The sequence below is a fragment of the Labrus bergylta genome, chromosome 19, assembly GCF_963930695.1.
Source record: "Labrus bergylta chromosome 19, fLabBer1.1, whole genome shotgun sequence".
In the NCBI taxonomy this organism is placed as follows: Eukaryota; Metazoa; Chordata; class Actinopteri; order Labriformes; family Labridae; genus Labrus; species Labrus bergylta.
In genome coordinates this window covers 12,935,440-12,963,296 of record NC_089213.1, presented here as the reverse complement: position 1 = coordinate 12,963,296, position 27,857 = coordinate 12,935,440, and the positions used below count along the sequence as shown (strand labels likewise).

General features: G+C 44.5%; 1 protein-coding gene across 1 annotated transcript; it reads right to left on the bottom strand.

Moving 5' to 3' along the window:
* Positions 1 to 74: 74 nt before the first annotated feature.
* Positions 75 to 27,497, bottom strand: npr1a (natriuretic peptide receptor 1a). Its single transcript, XM_020651657.3, has 22 exons — positions 27,207 to 27,497; positions 23,202 to 23,937; positions 21,767 to 21,957; positions 20,762 to 20,875; positions 20,112 to 20,289; positions 12,952 to 13,046; positions 12,667 to 12,802; positions 12,457 to 12,541; positions 11,290 to 11,410; positions 11,063 to 11,137; positions 10,897 to 10,974; positions 10,484 to 10,588; positions 8,739 to 8,810; positions 8,175 to 8,334; positions 7,916 to 8,071; positions 6,491 to 6,659; positions 5,831 to 5,977; positions 4,175 to 4,298; positions 3,278 to 3,346; positions 2,840 to 3,014; positions 2,626 to 2,724; positions 75 to 1,049 (listed from the first exon to the last, which is right to left on the bottom strand). The coding sequence occupies exons 2-22, from the start codon at positions 23,902 to 23,904 to the stop codon at positions 907 to 909; spliced, it is 3,195 nt and encodes a 1,064-aa protein (XP_020507313.2). The 5' UTR covers positions 23,905 to 23,937; positions 27,207 to 27,497; the 3' UTR covers positions 75 to 906.
* Positions 27,498 to 27,857: the final 360 nt, after the last annotated feature.

The following is a 27,857-nucleotide window of genomic DNA, read 5'->3' as shown; positions in this document are numbered from 1 at the left end:
TATAAGGTGTAAATGTGTACATACTGCTGTCTCTAGTTTATCTTTTATTTTCACATCATTATGAAGCAGACATCTTTATGATCATCATCAAAATATATTTTAATAAGAGAGTAAAGCTCAAAGCATGAATCAAGTTTTCACATACACAACACACAGATAATAATAATAATAATAATAACAGACAGATTATAATAATAACAGACAGATTATAATAATAATTATAATAATAATAACAGACAGATAATAATAATAATAATAACAATAACAGACAGATAATGAAGCACAAAGCTGATATTTACAACATTTTCAAATCTCAAATTATTACAGTATAACATTCATCTGTCTGGGTTTCTGCTGAAAAGAAGAACTGTCCCTTTAAATGATGTCAGAGGTAAAAATCCAATCCAATGCTGCACTCATGTGGTGTCGGACGCATTGGAAAAACAAGTTGCAACAACAACAACAACTCGGAAAAGCCAAAAAGAATGAGGTGTCCAACTTCCCGTCAGAATCGTCATCACACAAGGGACCAAATATGTTTTGTTAATGTTAACATACTTTTTATTAATTCACGTACTGCACATAAAATTTTTGCTCAAATATCACTTTTATCAGTAACTTTTCACTGATCTTCTCCGTAACATCAACGCTGTTTTTTTGCTGTTGTTACATCATTCTGACTTTCCAAACTGAAATCACGTGAACACACTGAAGTCGGAAGAACGACTTCCCAACTCAGAAAGTGGGACCACCGAGCAGCACCTGAACGCAGCATGAGACGGGGGAGGTTGTCTGACATCTGTCAATCATTTCAGCGATGATGTAACCTTTGACCTCTCCTCTCCTCCCTTTCCTCCTTCACCCCACCTACACCTTTCCTCATGCCCCCCCCCCCCCCCCCCCTCCTCACTGAGTGTCCTCCCCCAGCAGCCAGTACGTCCTCATCCGCCCCTTCCCCTTCATTTCAACCTCTCCTCTCAGCTCCAGTCTGAAGCAGCTGAACTCCTGCAGAACCTGCCAGGTCGCATTCGAGACGTGGATCTTCAGCGCTGCAGAGAGACATGAGAACAACATGTAAACAACATGTAAACAACAAGAGAACAAAATGTAAACAACATGTAAACAACAGGAGAACAACATATAAACAACAAGAGAACAACAAGAGAACAACATGTAAACAACATGAGAACAACACGAGAACAACATGTAAACAACACGAGAACAACAAGAGAACAACATATAAACAACATGTAAACAACAGGAGAACAACATATAAACAACAAGAGAACAACATCTAAACAACACGAGAACAACAAAAGAACAACATGTAAACAACACGAGAACAACATGTAAACAACACGAGAACAACACGAGAACAACATGTAAACAACACGAGAACAACATCTAAACAACACAAGAACAACAAGACAACAATATGTTAACAACATGTAAACAACACGAGAACAACAAAAGAACAACATGTAAACAACACGAGAACAACATGTAAACAACACGAGAACAACAAGAGAACAAAATGTAAACAACATGTAAACAACAGGAGAACAACAAGAGAACAACATATAAACAACAAGAGAACAACAAGAGAACAACATGTAAACAACATGAGAACAACACGAGAACAACACGAGAACAACACGAGAACAACGTGTAAAACAACACGAGAACAACATGTAAACAACACGAGAACAACAAGAGAACAACATATAAACAACATGTAAACAACAGGAGAACAACATATAAACTACAAGAGAACAACATCTAAACAACACAAGAACAACAAGACAACAATATGTTAACAACATGTAAACAACACGAGAACAACAAAAGAACAACATGTAAACAACACGAGAACAACATGTAAACAACACGAGAACAACACGAGAACAACATGTAAACAACACGAGAACAACATCTAAACAACACAAGAACAACAAGACAACAATATGTTAACAACATGTAAACAACACGAGAACAACAAAAGAACAACATGTAAACAACACGAGAACAACATGTAAACAACACGAGAACAACACGAGAACAACATGTAAACAACACGAGAACAACATGTAAACAACACAAGGACAACAAGAGAACAACATGTAAACAACACGAGAACAAGAGAACAACATGTAAACAACACGAGAAAAACATGTAAACAACACAATAACAACAAGAGAACAACATGAAAACAACACGAGAACCACATGTAAACAACACGAGAACAACAAGAGAACAAAATGTAAGCAACACGAGAACAACACGAGAACAACGTGCAAAACAACACGAGAACAACATGTAAACAACACGAGAACAACAAGAGAACAACATGTTAACACCACAAGAACAACAAGAGAACAACATGTTAACAACACGGGAACAACAAGAGAACAACATGTTAACAACATGAGAACAACATGTTAACAACACAAGAACAACAAGAGAACAACATGTTAACAACACAAGAACAACAAGAGAACAACATGTTAACAACACAAGAACAACAAGAAAACAACATGTTAACAACATGTTAACAACATGTTAACAACAAGAGAACAACATGTTAACAACACAAGAACAACATGTAAATGTGTGTGTGTCTTTTACCCTCTCCACTGGACTCCATACGTGACGCTGTGTTCACCGTGTCTCCAAACAGACAGTACCTGGGCATCTTCAGCCCAACTACACCTGCGCACACGGGACCTAAACACACACACACACACATATACACATCTGAGTGCTACATTTAACTCTTCACCAAAACGTGGCTAAATACACACACTCACTTGTTCCCATACACACACACACACACACTGACCGCTGTGTATGCCGATGCGTAGCCGCAGCTGCTGATTGGCTCGGTGTCTGATCCTGAAGCTCTGGACGGCGTCCAGCAAGGCGAGCGACATGCGGGCGATCTCCCGCGCGTGAAGCTTTGTGTTCCTCACAGGCAGCCCAGACACCACCATGTAGGCGTCGCCAATGGTCTCCACCTGGGGGCAGCACCGAGGTCATCAAACAGCTTCTACACGATTTAAAGTGACAGTAACACCAACAACAAGCTGCACATCTGTCTGAACTAAAACCTGTTCTGCTGTCAGATCACATCTCACAGGATTAGAAATATATTATCTTCTTACAATAAAATAAATATGACTGACCCTCTGCAAGTAATGGAACATCTGGAAGCTTAGCTTAGCTTAGCACACAATGTTAGCAGCAACTGTGTGTAGAGGACTGCCAAAGAGTCTTTTACCTTATAAACGTCAAAGTTGTCGATGATGGCGTCGAAACAGGTGTACAGATCGTTTAACAGCGTCACAACCTGGATGTTAAAAAACACAAGTTAATATTATCAAACACTTCCCATCAGGAAGTACAGGACACACTGAAACTTCTGTGACCTCTGAAAACACATTAGTTATAGTTAAACAGCTCAAACCACTAGAGTGTGACATTGTCCACAGAGGTGTACTGTTTGGTGGTAAAAGATTTTTTTTTTAATCCTATCTCACGACAATCTTTTAAAACTGTGGTATTCTGCCTGATTATTCTTCATCGGGTCTCATGAATCCTCTTCACAGGATTTCATAAACTGTCAAATTGTCTTTTTAACGTTCATTTATTGATGTATTGTTGTTTTTATCTCTCCTTTGAAAGGTACCTTTACATAAAATGTATTATTATTATTATTATTAAAATGCTAATTAAAAAGTCTATGCAAAAGTCCAAAACAAATGCCACGACTGAAACATGCTACCAAAAGAAGTAAGTGCACAAACAGCAAACACTCTGTAAACACATCAATGATGCTAAGTAAGGAATATAAATTTAAGACAAACACAGATGATCAAGAAGAGCTCCAGTCCTGTTGGGGGCACTGTGTGCAACAATTTATAATTGGAGGGAGAGGGAGGCGTTATCAGGATTTTAGCCCGCACAAAAACCCACACAGCCTTGAGAAATGGTGTCAGATAGACTGCTAGCTTTGCTAAGTTAGCCGCACAGCTAACGGTACTGTAAGGCCCTCGTAGGCCACCGTAGTTTGGTGGTGATCAGAGCTCTTTAAAACGAAACAACCACCACGTGATGTTATCAAAGTAATACACATGTAACCACATGATACACGTTCTGCTCACGTGGTCACACTCACCTGTAGAGGTGTGCTCTCAGCCGATAGGGCGGTGAAGCCGATGATGTCACTGAAGTAGATTGTGACAGAGTCAAAAGCTTCGGCCTGAACCGTCTCACCTCGTTTCAACTGTTCCGCTACAGAACTGAAACAAACAGATTAATATAGTTTATATATAGATGTATATTTATAGATGTGTATATGAACTGTATGTGTATATTTACTGGACATGTATATGTACTGGATGTGTAAATGTACTGGATGTGTATATGTACTGGATGTTTGTATTTACTGGATGTGTATATTTATTGGATGTGTATCTACTGTACTGGATGTGTATATGTATTGGATGTGTATATGTACTGGATGTGTATATGTACTGTATGTGTATATTTACTGGATGTGTATCTACTGTACTGGATGTGTATATGTACTGGATGTGTATATGTACTGAATGTGTATATGTACTGGATGTGTATATGTACTGGATGTGTATATTTACTGTATGTGTATCTACTGTACTGGATGTGTATATGTACTGGATGTGTATATGTACTGAATGTGTATATTTACTGGATGCGTATATGTACTGGATGTGTATCTACTGTACCTGATGTGTATATGTACTTGATGTGTATATTTACTGGATGGGTATATGAACTGGATGTGTATATGTACTGGATGTGTATATTTATTGGATGTGTATATGTACTGGATGTGTATATGTACTGGATGTGTATATTTATTGGATGTGTATATGTACTGAATGTGTATATGTACCTGATGTGTATATGTACTTGATGTTTATATTTACTGGATGGGTATATGAACTGGATGTGTATATGTACTGGATGTGTATATTTACTGGATGTTTGTATTTACTGGATGTGTATATGTACTGGATGTGTATATGTACTGGATGTGTATATTTACTGGATGTATATATGTACTGGATGTGTATATTTACTGGATGTTTGTATTTACTGGATGTGTATATTTACTGGATGTGTATATGTACTGGATGTGTATATTTACTGGATGTATATATGTACTGGATGTGTATGTACTGTACTAGATGTGTATATGTATTGGATATGTATATGTACTGGATGTGTATATGTACTGGATGTGTACACGTACTGGATGTGTATATTTACTGGATGTGTATATGTACTGGATATGTATACGTACTGGATGTGTATATTTACAGGATGTGTATATGTACTGGATATGTATATTTACTGGATGTGTACAGTATATGTAATGGATGTGTGTATTTACTGGATGTGTATATTTACTGGATATGTATATTTACTGGATGTGTATATGTACTGGATATGTATATTTACTGGATGTGTACAGTATATGTAATGGATGTGTATATTTACTGGATGTCGATATGTACTGGATGTGTATATTTACTGGATATGTATTTTTACTGGATGTGTATATGTACTGGATGTGTGAATTAACTGGATGTGTATATGTACTCGATGTCTGTATGTACTGGATGTGTATATTTACTGGATGTGTGTTTTTACTGGATGTGTGTATGTACTGGTTGTGTGAATTTACTGGATGTGTATATTTACTAGATGTGTATATGTACTAGATGTCTGTATGTACTGGATGTGTATATTTACTAGATGTGTATATGTACTGGATGTGTGTATTTACTGGGGTAGTATCTGGTAGAGCAGATTCTCTGCTTTGCGTTTCTCCTCGTGGTACGCCTGAGTTCTCTCTTCCACAAGCTCCTCCAGGTTGTTGGCGTACTGCTCCATACGAGATAGCAGGTTATCCAGGATGTTAGAGCCATAACCCCTGGACACGCAGGCAGACAGGCAGGCAGACAGGCAGGCAGACAGACAGACAGACAGACAGACAGACAGACAGACAGACACACACACACACACACACACACACACAGACAGAGAGACAGACATACAGACACACACACACACACACACACACACACACACACACACACACACAGACAGACAGACAGAAAGACACACAGACAGACAGACAAGCAGACAGACAGCCAGACAGACAGACAGACAGCCAGACAGACAGGCAGGCAGGCAGGCAGGCAGGCAGGCAGACAGACAGACAGACAGACAGACAGACAGACAGGGGTGAGGGAAGACAGCAGTAAGTAACTAAACTAACACAACAGACTAAAAGTGGGTTTGGTCTTCATGACATCATCCGTTTGCAGATTTACTGTTAGTTGAAAGCTAGCAGAAAGCTAATTCAGCTCTAAAACTAAAGTCGTACTTTTTGTGAGTTACTTTCAGTTGAAACACGTTGCCCCCCGCCCCGCCCCACACCCACCTGTGTTGTTTCCTCAGCAGGATCTTGATTGTGTTGAAGTCCGGTCTTTCACTCGGCTCTTCACTCCAGCAGCGCTGCATCAGGACGCTGAGCTCCTCGCTGTGACTGTGGAGGCAGAGAGAAGGACGGAAGGGGGGGGCACCGCCGTGACGCACCGCCTGAACAATCTCTGAGGGGTTGGATGGTGGGGTGTGGGGGTCATGTTTAAAACTTTTGGTCAGGATACCTGATGATGATGTATACACCCAAGTGTGTGCACATATTCACACAGGGTGCATGTGTGAAGTTGTGTACGTGTTCACACATTGGGTGCGTCTGAATTGTCTTTTTAGGTTCCTAACGAGTGAAATGACCCCGAAGCATTTCAGTGGCGGCCATGATAAGCGCTGTTTCAATTCTCTAAATGCTAAGGAAAGGTGGGTCAATGCTTCCTTTATAACCTCCTTTAGCATAGGATACACTGGACCAAGGGGACCTTTGGTAGCCGACCCACAATTCGCGCATCCGACCGTTCACAAAAACTAACGATGATCGTAAAGTGAAACAGATCATATAAGGGACATTTTTATCCAGATGATGTTTTATTCAACATATTTCATTCACTTAAGAATGGTTTGGGCAGTTCTACATTTGTATAAAACATTCTGTATATCTTTCATAAATATAACAATTAATTTGATACATTAATATTTATTCTGATGTTGATTTCTGAGTGGACAGGAAGGTGATGGTTTTACTTTTCTTACTCGGAGCCTGGTAGTCTATATGCCTTTTATTTCACTTCCTTGTGGTAATTAGGATTATTTCACCAGTAAGAAGGCACAGGGGAAAGTTCTTTAGATGCGCTTTTTGTAGTCCATCTTTAGAACATTGTAGTTTCACCACGGCAGACCCACGTCATTAACCTCCGCTGTGGTCGGATTGTCAGAGCAACGCGAACGCCGTTCCCTAAGTCCTTTATGAATTCTCCTAACATCTTTCCTTAACCTCATGACGTTTTCCCCGGGGTTAAGGTGAAGAGGATAGTGAAAGGGGATAGGAGGGACAATCCAGATGCACCAAGTGTTTCGGACAGAGAGCTGCTGACAGGGTGCAGCTCATGCCCTTCACCAGCAGAGGGCTCTTAAACACTGATCTCTAAACGTATAGCTGCCACTGAACCGGTTTACTGTGTAGTTATTTTTCAGTGTTTCACATGTTGAACAGCGCCATGCCCCCTTTAAGGGTCACAGTCCTTACATTATGACTTTTATTAACCCAGATAAACTAAATAAAATCATATATTATTAATGAGCTGAATGGAACACAAACAGAGTCATGGTGTGTGTGTGTGTGTGTGTGTTTTAATGTAATTATTGTTGTTATTATTATTATTCATGTCGTTGTTGTTTACAGTTTTACACACAAACAAACACACAGACAGACCTTTGGGAGTCATGGTGTGTGTGTCCAGGTAGAAGACTCCTCTGAGCAGGGCGACCTCCTGCAGGATGATCCCGAAGCTGTAAACGTCTCCTCTCTGAGTCCCACAGGGTGAGGGACACTCTGTCCTCAGCAGCTCCGGAGACGTCCAAAGTTTACCTGCACGAAATGTACACCTGTGTCAATGTATGTGTGTGTGTGTATGTGTGTGTGGGTATGTGTGTGCATGTGGGTATGTGTGTGTGTGTCTGGTGTGTCTTACGGGCATAGTAGGCGTGTGTGTCTTCGTGGTAGCTGCTGGTCCTCAGACTTTGCAGGCCATAGTCTGTGATCTTCAGCACAAAGCGACTGTCCACCACACAGTTAGATGACTTCAGGTTGCCATGGGAGACGATGACACTGTTGTGAAGGAACAACATGCCCTGATGACACAAACATACAAAAATAAACAATGATAAAAGATTAAAAACAACATTTTTTATTGTTTGTTCAGAGAGAGTATGGGGATTGGTATCCTTAAATGACTTATTTCCCTGATTTACAACTCTATCCACTATCCTATCCCTACAATAAAGGCACAAAAAGCCCAAAAATAAATCTTTTGAAAAAAAAAATATATATATATATTTTTTTACTTGACCTCCAAGGGGGGCAGGCTGCCCAACTAATATAATGGAATATCCTGTTGCAAAACGATGCAGAAAAACCAGTTCATCATGAGTCTGGTACTGATCCAGGTTTCTGCCTGTTCAACATGAGTCTGGTTGACACACACACACACACACACACACACACACACACACACACACAGCGTCAGGGCCGTTACCTTGACGATGTCATTGATGAGAGAGTATCTGAACATCCAATCCAGAGTGATGCTGTCACTCTCCATCAGGTCCTGGAAGATTTACACACACACACACACACACACACACACACACACACACACACACACACGTACACGTACACGTACACGTACACACCCAGAGGCACAGACACACACACACACACACACACACACACACACACACACACACACACACACACACACACACACACACACACACACACACACACACACACACACACACACACACACATCATTATGACATCAGTGCATATCTCACTTTGGAAGTTATGAAAATAAACATCCTGTTAATCCTTCTGCAGCACTGAAAAAAATTTAAACATGTGACAAACAAACTAAAATGAATGTGTGTGAAATAAAAACAGAACATGCTATGTTGAAGAGCTGGCTTCTCTGACAACAATGTAGCAGCCAGTATGTCCTCTTTCTAACTTTAGATTCTGGTCCTGAATGCTCTGGATTTGTTTGGACCAGAGAAGGTAGACGGTGTTAAGGCACCCCCACACGGCTGTTTTGGACACCCCTCGGTTTGCCAGATATGAGACCAGTTATCAGGTCAAACCAACAGGTGTTACAGTGATGGAAGCGGTCTAGAGAACTGGTTCAGATAGAAGTGATTGTACCCGACCTAAAAAGCCTCTGCATGTTTCTAATAAGCTCCACGAGCAGAAACGTGCTCAAACTAGGATCAATATTGGAGATGCTTTTGAAAAATGGAGAGAGGTTAGAACACAGAAAGGTTTACAGACCGATGCAGAGCTGGCTAAACACTGAAGCTTCAGTATCCACCACATGGCAACCTGCGTGAGCATCGAGTCTAGAGAGGAGGGGGCGGGGGGAGACAGCTCTCTACAATGTTTAGAATCTGAACTGCAGTACCCATTTTAAACACTAGGGGTCAGAGTTACATACTGCTCCTTTAATATGGTCATAATGTTATCAGTATAATTGATGTATTTATATAAGTATATTAATGTGGTCTTATTGTCATTAGTTATTGAAGAACCTTTTTATCTCGGTGATGTTGAACTCTCCTGAGGTTGTTTCTTCCTCTTTCTTTTCTGACATTTTGGAGATACAACAGCCATCTGGCAAAAACCCAAACACCACTCCGCCCACGTCCACCTACAGCAGGCTGACTTGTCTACAAGTTGCTAGGTTACCGGGCTGGGGGTTGCTAGGTTACAGTGCTGACAAGTAAGTATAACTGAGAGGTGAAGAGAACATGTGATGTATGAAGGAATGCTGGAGGACTGATGGAGACACACGAAGCTGATAGACGGCTGATCACTACAGGAGCTGGAGCGTGGTCAGAGAGTGAGGTGTGAGAGAGGACTGATGGAGGGGTACAGGAGGGCTGAAGAGGGGTATAAAGCTATGATGTGAAGTCAAATCAGCCAGAGGCGGTTAATAAATGACTATAGAGGGTCAATATCACGTTGGAATAGAAGGTATATAGAGGGGCAGATAGGGGAAATATAGAGGGGAAATAAAGGGTTGATATAGAGGCGCAGACAGAGAGTTAACATTTTGATAGAGGGGCTGATAGAAGGTTGATGAAGGCGTTGAAAGTAGGCAGATAGAGGGTATATTAGAGGTCTGGTAGAGTATAGTGTTGATAGGGGGGCTGACAGAGGGTACATCGAGGAGTACATTGATAGAGGGGTTATACTGGCTCGTAGGGGGTTAAGAGGTGTGTGTACCTGCAGGCTGCCTCTGGGACAGTACTCGGTGATGATGCACATATTGGTTGGGTCAATGCAGGCGCCAATGAAGCGGGTCAGGTGCTCATTCTGAACATCTCTCATCTGTAAGAGTTCAGATACTGCTGGTTAGAAAAACATCAAAACCTCCAGAATCCCTAAAAAAAGGCACTGCACGGTTTGAGAGTCTATACGAAGGAAGAGTCACATCCACCAAGACCATGAACCTCCCCAAACCTGGGCGCTGACGCCCCGCCAAGGAGGCACACTGCAGGTCAGCATTCAGGTGGGCTGGTAACTCTTTAGGCTGTTGGCTTCTAGGGAGTTACTTAATCAACAGAGAGGTGGAGGCTGTGATTGGCTGTAACCACAGAGAGGGTGGATTCTTTGATTGGTGGAGAACTGAGTCTTACATGTTTGAGTTCAAACAGAACGCTTCTGGTCAGTTCGATTCGTTTCTTGTTGATGTACTTGATGGCTGCCAGGTTTCCCTGAGGGAGACACAATAAGAAGGGTTACCTTTTTATTAATTACACCATCACATGACAGCTGTGATCAGACAGTGTGCTGCTGTCAGACCTTATAGTATCCAGTTTTAGTGTAGATCTGGAAGTTTCCCTCCATGGTCATCAGAGAGCCGCAGTTTGATCCTTTCTGCAGAGAATCGGGAGGAACTGGTCATTCTATGTGTGTGTGTGTGTGTGTGTGTGTGTGTGTGTGTGTGTGTGTGTGTGTGTGTGTGTGTGTGTGTGTGTGTGTGTGTGTGTGTGTGTGTGTGTGTGTGTGTATGTGTGTGAGTGCATTACCAGAGACATGGTGAGTCTGCTGCAGGCTCTCCTCAGGACCTTCTCCAGGTCCCTCATCTGGACGTCGTCCCAGGAAACCCTCCACAGCTGAGCCGCCAGCTCGCTCTCCAGCTTCAGCTTCCTGTGTGTGAGGGAAGTGTGTGTTTGAGTGTGTGTTTTTGAGTGATGATGAAGATGGATGAGCAAGATATCAACTGACAGAGAGTGAAGCAAAGACTGACAGAGAAAGAGTGTGAGACAGACAGAGAATGAGACAGGGGCTGGCAGAGAGTGAGACAGACAGACAGACAGACATAGAGTGAGACGGGCTGTCAGAGAGTGAGACAGACAGACATAGAGTGAGACAGCCAGAGAGTGATACAGGGGCTGAAATAGAGTGATACATGGGACAACAAAGAGTGAGACAGACATACAGGGAGTGAGACAGGGGTCAGCAGAGAGTGAGACAGACAGACAAATAGAGAGTGAGGCAGGGGCCGACATAGAGTGAGACAGACAGACAGAGAGTGAGACATGAGTCGACAGGGAGTGAGGCAGGGGCCGACAGAGAGTGAGACAGACATAGAACAAGACATGGGCCATAAGAGAGTGAGACAGACAGATAGCGAGAAAGGGGCAGACCGAGAGTGAGACATACAAAGAGTGAGACAGAGGCTGACAGAGAGTGAGACAGGGGCCAATAGAGAGTGATACATACCGAGAGTGAGACAGGGGCCGACAGAGATTGAGACAGGTGCAGACAGAGAGCGAGACAGGGCCGACAGAGAGTGAGACAGACAGAGAGTGAGACAGGGTCCGACAGAGAGTGAGACAGACAGAGAGTGAGACAGGGGCCGACAGAGATTGAGACAGGTGCAGACAGAGAGCGAGACAGGGCCGACAGAGAGTGAGACAGACAGAGAGTGAGACAGGGTCCGACAGAGAGTGAGACAGACAGAGAGTGAGACAGGGGCCGACAGAGAGTGAGACAGACAGAGAGTGAGACAGGGGCCGACAGAGATTGAGACAGGTGCAGACAGAGAGCGAGACAGGGCTGACAGAGAGTGAGACAGACAGAGAGTGAGACAGAGGCCGACTGAGAGTGAAATGGGAGAATCTGCGTTGATCAATCTTTGATAATCGACAGACGCAGGTTGTCATGGAGATGAACATGTAACCTGTCCTTACCTATAGATGAACACTGTCACGGTTACAATGATGACAAAGACGAAGCAGATCACTATGGCAACCATCTGATGCATTGATACTGTACCTGGAGAGGAAGAGAGAAAACTGTTTGTGTGTGTGTGTGTGTGTGTTTGTATATGTGTGTGTGTGTGTGTGTGTGTGTGTACGTGTGTGTACGTGTGTGGTGTGTCTTTGTGGGTGTGTTCATACGGGAGAGGCAGGCTGGGTTGTCATTCTTGAAGCCACACTCTGGGATGTCTGCAGGTGTCTCTCCACCGGGCCACTGGAAGCTCCGCCCACTCTGCATGACCAGTTGTTTCACACTGCTGTTATACAAACACACCACCTGCACACACACACACACACACACACACACACACTCACAGTTTTACTTTTACCTATTAACAAGGTGTGTTCAGGGGAAGTGATCCTTTGAAACCACAGCTGAGTGACATCATGATGGCGACATCATGGTGATGACATTGCAAGTCTTACCTGAAACTCTCCAGAATCGACATCTGTCATGTCCCACACAGCAAAGTCCACCTGTCGGTCTCCGAACTCATCCATCTCCACCGAACCTGTCACTCCTGCACACATGCAAACACACACCCACACACACACACACACACACACACCCACCCACCCACACACACACACACACACACTCTCTTAAAATAGCGGACTTCCTGTTAGGATTTTGTCATGATAAAAAACAGGCAGGGGCTTTATTTTAAGCAAATTTTGAGGATGCTAACATGATGCACATGTCACACCCAAATTGAATGACTTGTTTAGCATGTTTAGCCACTCAAGCGTATATAATAATAAAACTTATTTTTTTATTAATAATAATAATAATAATAATAATAATAATAATAATGATAATATAATAATAATAACCCTAAGGATTTCAATGGAGCCACTCAGCGCTCGGCCCCTCATCATCAGGTTTAGTGAACAAAGCTTCCTTTCCATCTTTTTCCTCCCCCCCCCTCTGACGCACATGCTCAGTGATTGATTACCACTGACTTTGTCGCTCTGTGTGTGCCTGTGTGTGTCTGTCTGAGTTGATTGATAACAGCAGTCCCATCTAATTCAACTCCACAGTGTCTTCTTCTTCTCTGCCTCTGATTACATTTATTTATTTATATGTGACATTATTTTGTAAAAAAGGTTGGTTGATATAATAGAAAACTACTACAAGAACTACAGGAACTACCTAACGTATCCCGTGGTCCACCCCCCCCTACCCTCTGTAGAGGGCGCTGTCCATGTTCCCCTTGCTCCTAGCTCCTCCCTCTTTGACATAGGTTTCCGTTGTTTTTTGTGCAGTTTAGACAGCGTGCATTTGTTTGCTGCATCTGTTAATGAAAATCAGTCACTGAACTGACATTGTGTTATTGATGATAAATCAGGTGACAAAAAAGTGGACGGAGTCAGAGCTTCAGGTGCTGCGTCACAAACACACATGGATCAAACTTTGATCAGCTTTTGGTTGAGGGTGTCTGACTTTGTTGTTTAGTTTTTGCTGACTCATCACTCTCTCTGACCTTTGACCCCGGTGATGACATGGGCTTCCTGCAGCAGGAAGCACAACTGATTTTTCACAATAAAGCTGAGGCTGTTTTCAGTACAGCAGTTTGTGTCAAGCTGACCAATCAGAGATCGAGGTGGGTGTGATGTCACATTGTCCCTTTGTGTGTTTTTGTTAAGTATCTGATCATGTTTATATTCATGACGTGTTATGAAGTATTTTATAAACACGATATCATTAATGTTTGACAGTAAACAAACAGATCGTCACCATGGATACAAACAGCTGACACATGTGTCATGTGACCCAACTGAGCTGATACCATACACAATGTATTTTATCGCTTTATATTTATAATGTAAATTTAAACACATTATATTATAATGTTACACACACACAAACACACAGCCAGCCACACACACACACTCAGCTGTGTGCGTCTGATCTCATTAGACGTCTCTCCAGCTGAGTCTTACTGTTGGCGTTTCACTTCCTCTGATGGATGGACACTTCCTGTTTATTTTTACACACCTGAACCCCCCATCCCTCTAACACACACACACACAGACACGCACACTCAATCTGAAAATTGCTTTTTATTTTAGTAATAAATCTTCTCTGTGTTACCGTGACAATGTTGTGACCCCCCTCCCCCCGCTACTGTCCGTCCTGCTCTGTGGACATCAGTCTTCTGTCAACAACAGAGAGGAGACAGGAAGTGAGGAGTGTTCAGCCAGGAGGGGACCCCCCTGTCCTGTGTTTGTGTGTGTGTGTGTGTGTGTGTGTGTGTGTGTGTGTGTGTGTGTGTGTCTCTGAGAGTTGGACAGCCTCACTCTGTGCTCAGTATTTGTCTTTAAATGTTTCTCAGACTGAAACAACACAGTTTATTTTCCAGACAGTTTAAAACAACAAGAGCTGCTGATGGACCGAGACGTTCAGGGGGAGACGTTCAGAGAGAGAGACGTTCAGAGAGAGACGTTCAGAGAGAGACGTTCAGGGGGAGACGTTCAGAGAGAGACGTTCAGAGAGAGACGTTCGAAGAGAGAGACGTTCGAAGAGAGAGACGTTCAGAGAGAGACGTTCAGAGAGAGACGTTCAGGGGGAGACGTTCAGAGAGAGACGTTCAGAGAGAGACGTTCAGAGAGAGACGTTCGAAGAGAGAGACGTTCGAAGAGAGAGACGTTCAGGGGGAGACGTTCAGAGAGAGACGTTCGAAGAGAGAGACGTTCGAAGAGAGAGACGTTCAGAGAGAGACGTTCAGAGAGAGACGTTCAGGGGGAGACGTTCAGAGAGAGACGTTCAGAGAGAGACGTTCAGAGAGAGACGTTCGAAGAGAGAGACGTTCGAAGAGAGAGACGTTCGAAGAGAGAGACGTTCAGAGAGAGACGTTCAGAGAGAGACGTTCGAAGAGAGAGACGTTCGAAGAGAGAGACGTTCAGAGAGAGACGTTCAGAGAGAGACGTTCGAAGAGAGAGACGTTCGAAGAGAGAGACGTTCAGGGGGAGACGTTCAGAGAGAGACGTTCAGAGAGAGACGTTCAGAAAGAGACGTTCAGGGAGAGACGTTCAGAGAGAGACGTTCAGGGGGAGACGTTCAGAGAGAGACGCTCAAAGAGAGACGTTCAGAGAGAGACATTCAGAGAGAGACGTTCAGAGATAGACATTTAGAGAGAGAGACGTTCAGAGAGAAACGTTCAGAGAGAGACGCTCAAAGACAGACGTTCAGAGAGAGACATTCAGAGAGAGACGTTCAGAGAGAGACGCTCAAAGAGAGACGTTCAGAGAGACGTTCAGAGAGAGAGATGTTCAGAGAGAGACACTCAGAGAGAGACACTCAGAGAGAGACATTCAGAGAGAGAGATGTTCAGAGAGAGACACTTAGAGAGAGACACTCAGAGAGAGACATTCAGAGAGAGAGACACTCAGAGAGAGAGATGTTCAGAGAGAGACACTCAGAGAGAGACACTCAGAGAGAGACACTCAGAGAGAGCCATTCAGAGAGAGAGACGTTCAGAGAGAGACGTTCAGAAAGAGACGTTCAGGGAGAGACGTTCAGAGAGAGACGTTCAGGGGGAGACGTTCAGAGAGAGACGCTCAAAGAGAGACGTTCAGAGAGAGACATTCAGAGAGAGACGTTCAGAGATAGACATTTAGAGAGAGAGACGTTCAGAGAGAAACGTTCAGAGAGAGACGCTCAAAGACAGACGTTCAGAGAGAGACATTCAGAGAGAGACGTTCAGAGAGAGACGCTCAAAGAGAGACGTTCAGAGAGACGTTCAGAGAGAGAGATGTTCAGAGAGAGACACTCAGAGAGAGACACTCAGAGAGAGACATTCAGAGAGAGAGATGTTCAGAGAGAGACACTTAGAGAGAGACACTCAGAGAGAGACATTCAGAGAGAGAGACACTCAGAGAGAGAGATGTTCAGAGAGAGACACTCAGAGAGAGACACTCAGAGAGAGACACTCAGAGAGAGCCATTCAGAGAGAGAGACGTTCAGAGAGAGACACTCAGAGAGAGACATTCAGAGAGAGACACTCAGAGAGAGAGACACTCAGAGAGAGACACTCAGAGAGAGACATTCAGAGAGAGACATTCAGAGAGAGACACTCAGAGAGACACACTCAGAGAGAGACACTCAGAGAGAGAGATGTTCAGAGAGAGACATTCAGAGAGAGATTTCAGAAAGAGACATTCAGAGAGAGATTTCAGAGAGAGATGCTCAGAGAGAGACACTCAGAGAGAGACATTCAGAGAGAGAGATGTTCAGAGAGAGACACTCAGAGAGAGACACTCAGAGAGAGACACTCAGAGAGAGACATTCAGAGAGAGAGACGTTCAGAGAGAGACATTCAGAGAGAGACACTCAGAGAGAGACACTCAGAGAGAGACACTCAGAGAGACACACTCAGAGAGAGACATTCAGAGAGAGAGATGTTCAGAGAGAGACACTCAGAGTGAGACACTCAGAGAGAGACATTCAGAGAGAGACACTCAGAGAGAGACACTCAGAGAGACACACTCAGAGAGAGACATTCAGAGAGAGAGACGTTCAGAGAGAGACATTCAGAGAGAGACACTCAGAGAGAGACACTCAGAGAGAGACACTCAGAGAGACACACTCAGAGAGAGACATTCAGAGAGAGAGAGATGTTCAGAGAGAGACACTCAGAGTGAGACACTCAGAGAGAGACGTTCAGAGAGAGACGTTCAGGGGGAGACGTTCAGAGAGAGACGTTCAGAGAGAGACGTTCAGAGAGAGACGTTCGAAGAGAGAGACGTTCGAAGAGAGAGACGTTCAGGGGGAGACGTTCAGAGAGAGACGTTCGAAGAGAGAGACGTTCAGAGAGAGACGTTCAGAGAGAGACGTTCAGGGGGAGACGTTCAGAGAGAGACGTTCAGAGAGAGACGTTCAGAGAGAGACGTTCGAAGAGAGAGACGTTCGAAGAGAGAGACGTTCAGGGGGAGACGTTCAGAGAGAGACGTTCAGAGAGAGACGTTCAGAAAGAGACGTTCAGGGAGAGACGTTCAGAGAGAGACGTTCAGGGGGAGACGTTCAGAGAGAGACGCTCAAAGAGAGACGTTCAGAGAGAGACATTCAGAGAGAGACGTTCAGAGATAGACATTTAGAGAGAGAGACGTTCAGAGAGAAACGTTCAGAGAGAGACGCTCAAAGACAGACGTTCAGAGAGAGACATTCAGAGAGAGACGTTCAGAGAGAGACGCTCAAAGAGAGACGTTCAGAGAGACGTTCAGAGAGAGAGATGTTCAGAGAGAGACACTCAGAGAGAGACACTCAGAGAGAGACATTCAGAGAGAGAGATGTTCAGAGAGAGACACTTAGAGAGAGACACTCAGAGAGAGACATTCAGAGAGAGAGACACTCAGAGAGAGAGATGTTCAGAGAGAGACACTCAGAGAGAGACACTCAGAGAGAGACACTCAGAGAGAGCCATTCAGAGAGAGAGACGTTCAGAGAGAGACACTCAGAGAGAGACATTCAGAGAGAGACACTCAGAGAGAGAGACACTCAGAGAGAGACACTCAGAGAGAGACATTCAGAGAGAGACATTCAGAGAGAGACACTCAGAGAGACACACTCAGAGAGAGACACTCAGAGAGAGAGATGTTCAGAGAGAGACATTCAGAGAGAGATTTCAGAAAGAGACATTCAGAGAGAGATTTCAGAGAGAGATGCTCAGAGAGAGACACTCAGAGAGAGACATTCAGAGAGAGAGATGTTCAGAGAGAGACACTCAGAGAGAGACACTCAGAGAGAGACACTCAGAGAGAGACATTCAGAGAGAGAGACGTTCAGAGAGAGACATTCAGAGAGAGACACTCAGAGAGAGACACTCAGAGAGAGACACTCAGAGAGACACACTCAGAGAGAGACATTCAGAGAGAGAGATGTTCAGAGAGAGACACTCAGAGTGAGACACTCAGAGAGAGACATTCAGAGAGAGACACTCAGAGAGAGACACTCAGAGAGACACACTCAGAGAGAGACATTCAGAGAGAGAGATGTTCAGAGAGAGACACTCAGAGTGAGACACTCAGAGAGAGACATTCAGAGAGAGACACTCAGAGAGAGACACTCAGAGAGAGACATTCAGAGAGAGAGATGTTCAGAGAGAGACACTCAGAGAGAGACACTCAGAGAGAGACATTCAGAGAGAGACACTCAGAGAGAGACACTCAGAGAGACACACTCAGAGAGAGACATTCAGAGAGAGAGACGTTCAGAGAGAGACACTCAGAGAGAGACGTTCAGAGAGAGACATTCAGCGAGAGACGCTCAGAGAGAGACACTCAGAGAGAGACGCTCAGAGAGAGACACTCAGAGAGAGACACTTAGAGAGAGACACTCAGAGAGAGACATTCAGAGAGAGACACTCAGAGAGACACACTCAGAGAGACACACTCAGAGAGAGACATTCAGAGAGAGAGAGATGTTCAGAGAGAGACACTCAGAGAGAGACACTCAGAGAGAGACATTCAGAGAGAGACACTCAGAGAGAGACACTCAGAGAGAGACATTCAGAGAGAGACATTCAGAGAGAGACACTCAGAGAGAGACACTCAGAGAGAGACACTCAGAGAGAGACATTCAGAGAGAGACACTCAGAGAGACACACTCAGAGAGAGACATTCAGAGAGAGAGAGATGTTCAGAGAGAGACACTCAGAGAGAGACACTCAGAGAGAGACATTCAGAGAGAGACACTCAGAGAGAGACACTCAGAGAGAGACATTCAGAGAGAGACATTCAGAGAGAGACACTCAGAGAGAGACACTCAGAGAGACACACTCAGAGAGAGACATTCAGAGATAGACATTTAGAGAGAGAGACGTTCAGAGAGAGACGCTCAAAGAGAGACGTTCAGAGATAGACGTTCAGAGAGAGACGTTCAGAGAGAGACGCTCAAAGAGAGACATTCAGCGAGAGACGCTCAGAGAGAGACACTCAGAGAGAGACGCTCAGAGAGAGACGCTCAGAGAGAGACACTCAGAGAGAGACACTCAGAGAGAGACATTCAGAGAGAGACACTCAGAGAGAGACATTCTGACGACTGACTAAAGAAATACCCAAAAGTAAAAGTAAAGTTCTGTATGTTGTGCATGTTGTTTCTGTTCCACGGTCCACAGAAACAAAGCAAAGTCTCTGAGTGTTCATCAGGTGTGTATCTGAACTCCCTAAATCCTTTCTCAGCTCCATCAACACACCCCGCCCATTAACTAATAAGCCCTGACCGACCAATCAGGAGCCCCCGAGCTATGTGAACTGTCCTTTCTTTTGTTTTTTCTACTGGACACACACACACACACACACACACGCACATGTTCTCACAGCTGTAGTGTGTGTCAGCAGGGAGTTAGCATGTTAGCTGGGAACATGAAGACAGGACGCCTGAGACTCAAACCAAGGACCAGGACAGGAAACCCACAGTAACCCTGCTCCCAGACAGAAAGACACACACACACACACACACACACACACACACACACACACACACACACACACACACACACACACACACACACACACACACACACACACACACACACACACACACTCAACAGACTAATGAGAAAGATGGGAACAAACTCTGTTCTCACCTTGGAAGGTTCTGTTCCACATCCTCTGAGTCACAGAGTCTCCTCTGGGCCTCCACACTTCTCCAGGTTCTGGTCCAGGTTCTGGTCCAGATGCCAGTCTGTGCTCGCTCAGCGTCTCGTTCAGAGCCTGAGAGTACATCATCACGCCGTCATGGAAACCTGCAGCGATCAGGTTATACTGACACAGAGAGACAGATCAGCCGATTAACCTCAGAGGTCTGTGTGATTGATGTCACATGATCGGGGTTGATTATTGAATCACATAAATAATCCCCCCCTTTTCATTGTATTTACAGAGTACGACTGATATGATTTTAGAATATTAAACTAGTAAAAATCCAACATAATGAAATTGGTTTGATAAAGAGAATCTCTAGACACACAATGTTGGACAATTTAATGACCACAATCATTTTTTTTGCACACACATGTTGCATGACAGTGCACCCTCTCTTTCCCTTGCAGCAGCTTTTGGTTGAATTGCACAGAAACATCAGCAAATGTTGACCTTGAAATGCAGTCTCTCACGCACCTGAACTACCAAGTAGATGTAGTTTATCTGAAAGCATCATCATTATGTTCTGAAACACGCAATATCATAAAAGACAACAGAATCATCAGTATGACATCACAGTGAGCATGCTCAGTACCACAGAGTCTGACACGTTGAAGTTGAACATCTTCTTTGCGTCGTCCTTCAGAGTCTCAACAAACTGAAGATACTCCGGATTCTCAGGCTCCAGGTACGTCAGCACCTTCACACTCTGACACACAGACAGGAGGAGACAGACAGACAGACAGACAGACAGACAGACAGACAGACAGACAGGCAGACAGGCAGGCAGGCAGGCAGGCAGACAGGCAGAGAGACAGACAGACAGACAGATAAGCAGAGAGACAGGCAGGCAGGCAGACAGGCAGAGAGACAGACAGACAGACAGACAGATAAGCAGACAGACAGACAGACAGACAGGTGAGGTATTATAATATTTGAAATAAACAAAATATACTAGTGATGATGAAATGATAAGCACTCAGTGAAGAAATCCCATTTATGTCCCTTTGCCCAGCTGATAAGTTACATCACCTACCATGTGGCCCTTAGTTACCATGGCAACCCAAACAGCGATGCCACCTTTACAACACCGTTACTAGCTCCCATACCATGTAGTCTGATGGGCAGCCAGAGCAGGGCATCACCGAGACAGTGAGGTCCAGCTTCTCAGAACCCCCCCCCTCCATGCTGGCTTTCACCCCCCACACTCCCAAACCCCCCCGCCTTCCCCTTACGCTACCATTTTCATGAGAGAACAGTGGGAAATAAGGAGATGGCCGCTTTTTCCTGTCCTCTTGTTTTGGTCCCCAACTGACATTCTCCTAATCCAAATCCACTGACTACATCCCAATTCTACCCTTGCTAATGAGCTTCTGCTGCCATATCAGCATGTCTATAGCTGTTCACAGGCGTCCTCTACAGAGTCCTCCCAGAGCCTCATCAGTTCTAAAAAACAAACTAACCTCTGACTCAGAGAGCATGACACTTTGTCGGGCTTCAGGTTACTGCTAACTGTTTCCTGGAACAAATATTCAGACTGACTGAGATGGTTAACTGATTGATTTCAGGATGATGCCTGCAGGTCCTGTTGTTGTCTCACCCTAAAGGCGCGGCGGGCAGCAAAGTCGTCCTTGTCTCCTCTGTACCACGGCCTGACCTGGCTCCGTCCCCCCAAACTCTCAGCGAATAGATCGATGTAGAAGAAGACGTATTCCTCCATCTTGACCCCCTCATTCCAGAAGTGAAGCATCAGAGTCCTGAGGATGTCCGGTGAGCAGCACAGGTACACCACTAAAGAAGAACACACACATTATTCTGACTGTAACATGATCTGTCACTCTATGATGATGTCATCGCTCTGCATGTCTGTCACCATGGTGATTATCACTGAACCCTTCCCTCTCCTGTAATTGTCTCCAACACTGTTTGACCTTCATCATATCGTGACGACCACGATGAAGACTATCATCATCATAACTGAAACTAACCTGTTGCCAAGCAACCCAGGTATTCTGTTCCACTCTGTAACATTGTTTGGTTCCATGGTTACCACAAAGCAGTTTATCATGAATCTGTATGAATTATGTAAAAAAGTGAAATCAGAGTGTTGTGATGTCATAAACTCAAACCTCCTGCTGAGGCGGGGTGATACACTGAGTGAAAAGTCTCAGTGATGGTCTACTTCATATCTGCACTCATTCAAAGTCTCTCGTTCCAATCAGATTTCTCACTCAGAACTAACCGTTGTATAATTCAGTATATTTGGTGATTATCGTTCTGCTCCCGAACGTTCTGTGCTGCTTATAACGTTTGTTCTTTTTTGTCTCAGTGGAGTTTCCAGCAGCAACAGATGGCCTCACTTAGAGGATGACAGATGAAATTAGTGTGTTTGCGTGTTTGCGTGCGTGCGTGCGTGCGTGCGTGCGTGCGTGCGTGCGTGCGTGCGTGCGTAAAATGACTTAAGAAGCAGAGGGAACAAAGTGGGGTTAAGTGTCTTGCCCAAGGACACATTGACATGCAGGAGCTGGATATCAAACCTCGACCTTCCAGTTAACAGAAGACCGACATTACCACTGATCCACAGCCACCCTCTGTGTGTGTTACAGTAGCTGTTTCAACACAGACCCCTTTAAACTCTAATGTTAAGTGTTAATTGTTAAGTGTATTATACTATAATATACTAATACTATCACTCTGCCACACACACACACACACACACACAAACACACACACACACACACACACACACACACACACACACTAATTCAGTAACTTCTGAAGCTAAAAGTAAAATAATAATTAACATCAGTTAACAAGGAGCCACAGCAGGAGGAGGGAGGTGAAGAGAAGGACAGGAGGGAGGGAGAAAAGGAAGGAGTGAAGGAGGAAACGTTGATTAAACGAGGAACAATAAGAAAGATGAAAAAACTAAAGTAGGACGGAGTGAAAGAAAAAAGAAGGATGAGGAGTAGAAGGAGGACACAAAGAAAGGAAGGAGCAGTGAGCAGGGAACAGGGTGTGAAGGGAGCTCTGACCTCGGCCATGGTCGCGGATTTCCTGGACCACCTGTGAGTAGCTGAAGTCGGCCTCCATGGCGTGGTCTCGAATGGTCACATTGTGTTTTCCCAGCAACGTGTACAGCCCCTCTACTGTGAAGTAGCACGGACGGTCGTCGTTGGCGTCCTTGTGGTCCGTGTAGACAAGCATGGCGTGCCGCCGCCAGCCGAACATCTCCCCGATTCTCACACCCAGCTCGCCCAGCTTCTTGTGGGTGGGGCCGACGTTGGTGACCGCAGAGTACTGATCAAAGCCAATGGCACGAGCACCAGCAGTCACCATGGGAACCTCCCAGTGGGTGGTGAAGCGGGCGACGGGGGAAGAGGAGTAGTCGCAGCCTGGCCCGATGAAGGCCCAGGGGTCGTGGGCCAGTTTGAGGTCGACGGCCACAAGCGGTGCAATGGAATCGGAGCAGAAACCTTCACGGTTCTCAGAGCTGCCATAGACGAGCTGTAGCCTCAAGCCCGGCAGCAGCCAGGGGTCAGAGTTCACTCGCCGTACTGCCTGCCCAAGCGCAGGAGCCACTCGAGGCCACGCCCATGCATAGTCCGTGTTTGTCATAGGCAAGATGGCTGCCAGTGTCACATCTTGAAGGACCTCTGTGGTGTTTTCAGCAGTCAGAGCTGATTGGACCAGGAGAAAGAGGAGGGATAACAGGGTGCGGTACAAATCAGACAGCATGATCAGGAGGAGGCTAACAGCCTGTCAGACGAGCTGCAGAGAAAAGGAGAGCACAGCACAGAGGTTTGATCTCAGTGTGGATCTGTTGGAGGTCCAGAAACACATCGTCTGATCCACAAACACACTCAAAGGGTTAAACGCTCCCTTTACTGCGCTGCAGAGCAAACTGCGTCTCTTTGTGTTTAAATTATTCATTATTCAGTCATTTGAGGAACACTTGTATCTTCCTCTATAAATCAGCCTCATTGTAAAAAGTGTCTAACTCACAAACAGGGGGCGCTAAGTGCCACGCACAGTGAGAGAAAACATGAGCGCCTGCTGAGAGTTGATGGTAACTGCGCCGCAGTAAGCGATGTGATGATGAAACTTTCCAGTGATCAGGAAAACACTTCCACTTCTGTATGCCTTCAAAATAAAAGCTCTGGAAATAAAGTATATTATTAATATAACCCGTGGTTCAATCAGTCTGGGGCTGTCAGCGGCTCCACACTTCATCCACATGTATGGAGACGCTTTGGATTCGTTACCATGACGACCATGTTAGTATTGTTGTTGTCCTTCAGTCATCCTTTCTCGCTCCACTCAGGGAAGAAGCTTCGTTTGAAACGATGAAACTCATCTCACATGTTTAGAGTGTGTCCTCTTGATAAAGTGTAGATATAATAGTATCTATTAGAGTTTATAATAGGAGCTGAGCTTCAGTGAGCTTTGCACAACAACAGCTGATAGAAACGTCCTTCAGACACTTTTTACATTTCAGAGATTGAAGTCTGCAGAACACTTACTGCAGGAGACAAGAAACATCAATACTTATACTTTGACACAAGTATCTGTAATTCTTCTAACATTTGAATAATGTTATACAGTATATATATATATATATATATATATATATATATATGTTTTATGTATATACATAAAAATACAGTCTGTGTATAAACACAACATGACAGCCATCACAGTTGTTGAGCGTGATCCATTCCGGTGTCTCATTTGTCTAACAAACGGTTACAACACAACGAGCTGCCAGTTCGTCCTCTGTGTCACCTCAGAGAAAATTCAATTATTTTATCTCACACACACACACAAACACACACACACTCTACCTGCAGGTGTGTATAAGGACAGCCTGATAATCAGATATCACACTGTCACACAGAAACACACACACAAAACACAATTATGTTGAGATGGAGGACCAGCGTTGTGTTTAGAAAAGCAACACTACCTGATGTTGGTGGTACCTACGTTCTCTAAATGTACTATGGGAGGTAGAGCCTTCAGTTCAGTTATCAGGTCTGCTCGTGGTACCTACAGTCTCTAAATGTACTATGGGAGGTAGAGCCTTCAGTTATCGGGCCTGCTCGTGGTACCTACGGTCTCTAAATGTACTATGGGAGGTAGGGCCTTCAGTTATCGGGCCTGCTCGTGGTACCTACGGTCTCTAAATGTACTATGGGAGGTAGAGCCTTCAGTTATCGGGCCTGCTCGTGGTACCTACGGTCTCTAAATGTACTATGGGAGGTAGAGCCTTCAGTTATCAGGCCTACTCGCGGTACCTACGGTCTCTAAATGTATCAGGCCTGCTCGCGGTACCTACAGTCTCTGAATGTACTATGGCAGGTAGAGCCTTAAGTTATCAGGCCTGCTCGCGGTACCTACAGTCTCTAAATGTACTATGGGAGGTAGAGCCTACAGTTATCAGGCCCCTCTCCCCTCTCCTATGGAATCATCTACCAGTAAGGGTCCAGGAGGCAGACACACTCTAAACTTTCTTTTTTTTTAAAAGCTTATAGTTAGGGCTGGCTCAGGTGTGGACCAGTTCCTAGTTATAATGGTATAGGCTTAGCCAACACTGTAACACTGACGGCTGTAACACTGACTGCTGTACCACTGTAACACTGACAGCTGTAACACTGACAGCTGTAATACTGTAACACTGACGGCTGTAACACTGTAACACTGACGGCTGTAACACTGACAGCTGTAACACTGACTGCTGTACCACTGTAACACTGACGGCTGTAACACTGACAGCTGAAACACTGTAACACTGACTGCTGTACCACTGTAACACTGTAACACTGACGGCTGAAACACTGTAACACTGACTGCTGTACCACTGTAACACTGACAGCTGTAACACTGACGGCTGTAACACTGACAGCTGTAACACTGATGGCTGTAACACTGACTGCTGTAACACTGACGGCTGTAACGCTGTAACACTGACGGCTGTAACACTGACGGCTGTAACACTGACAGCTGTAACACTGACGGCTGTACCACTGTAACACTGACAGCTGTAACACTGACGGCTGTAACACTGTAACACTGACAGCTGGAACACTGATGGCTGTAACACTGACTGCTGTAACACTGACGGCTGTAACACTGACAGCTGTAACACTGACTGCTGTACCACTGTAACACTGACAGCTGTAACACTGACAGCTGGAACACTGATGGCTGTAACACTGACTGCTGTAACATTGACGGCTGTAACACTGACGGCTGTAACAGCTGTGAGGCTCTTACAGTATTATTGTCTCATGAAGCTGTTGCCTGTCTCCTCTCAGGTGTTTTTTTTTTGCTGTCAGATAAAAACATTGTCCTGAGAGTCACTGTGATCACATTAAGCTCTCATGTATCACTGAGCAGGGACAGGTTTATAACTACTTGTTTTCATGTTGATTTATTGTCCGTGTTTTTTGGGAGTTGTTTTCAATTTCTCTTTTGTGGAATTACTATCAGTATATTTTTGTTCCCATTCCTTTATTTTGTTATGATAAAAAATAGTTCTGCATTTTTTGGGGGTTATGTTTTTATATGAGGAGTTATGACAGAAAGACTGGAGGTCAGTTAGAACATTGGTTCCCAACCAATATTTACAATGAAAACATTTCCTGGGGGACCTGGGGAGGTTCAGCTTTTCTGAATTACAAACTGGGGTGGGGGGGGGGTGGCATCCCGAAAAAAGGTTGTTGTGTGTCACTTGTATGAACGTTCTGGATTGGTTTAATATGTTTCCGATTAAAACATTAATCACACCTTCAGAAACAGGAGCTCAGACCGATGGACCATTAAAGGATCAATACATGTCATAGTTAGAATGCACAAATAATCCAAGTAACATGTTGACAGAGAGAGAGAGAGAGAGAGAGAGAGAGAGAGAGAGAGAGAGAAAAGTGAACAGACCGGAGAACAGCCACACAAACTTCTATTGACTCTTTATGTTTCCTGTTTGTTCTCTGATGATGACACAACTGTCAATCACAGTAAAGGTAAATCATGTTGTTTACCTGCTCTTCATTCCGCCTCCTGCAGCTCCATGTCGGGGCGAAGAAGGAAGCAGAAACAAAAGAAGAAGAAGAAGAAGAAGTAGAAGAAGAAGACGAAGAAGAAGAAGAAGCGCGGAGGATTTCAAAGTACCGAAAAGAAAAAGAAGAAAAGAAGTCAAACTGCACACGGGCACCGGAATCCGTTCACGTTACACCAGTCCTTAACCCGGGTCCGAGTGTGTTCCTGGTCTTAGCTCCGGTCTGAGACTCCGCTCTCACTGACACTCTGCGGCGGACACGCGCTCACATGCACGTACCGGGGGTAGTGGGAGGTGGGCACGGAGGCACATTATGGTGTGCTTGTGCTTGTGCGCAGATATGTCCCCCGAGAGACTGTGAAGGGAAGATTCAATTACCCTGATGACACACACACACACACACACACACACACACACACACACACACACACACACACTGATTTAAAGCAGAAGCAAAGACATTCTTATTAATTAAAACCGTTTTTATGGTCGATCGATCTGATAGTTGATTGATTATTGATCAGCTGTCAGTGTGTGTTCTGTTCAGATGCAGCGTGTGTGTGTGTGTGTGTGTGATGTGTTCAGGTGCCGCAGTGTGTTAACATAATGTTAGAGTGAGTAAAAACACCCAGAG

Excerpts from the sequence above, each read along its gene's own strand:
- npr1a (XM_020651657.3), bottom strand. The coding sequence starts at position 23,904 with ATGCTGTCTGATTTGTACCGCACCCTGTTATCCCTCCTCTTTCTCCTG. Across the intron at positions 12,542-12,666 it reads CAACCCAGCCTGCCTCTCCC|GTACAGTATCAATGCATCAG; the intron begins GTATGAACACAC and ends CTTCCTCTCCAG. Across the intron at positions 11,138-11,289 it reads GCAGACTCACCATGTCTCTG|AAAGGATCAAACTGCGGCTC; the intron begins GTAATGCACTCA and ends GATTCTCTGCAG.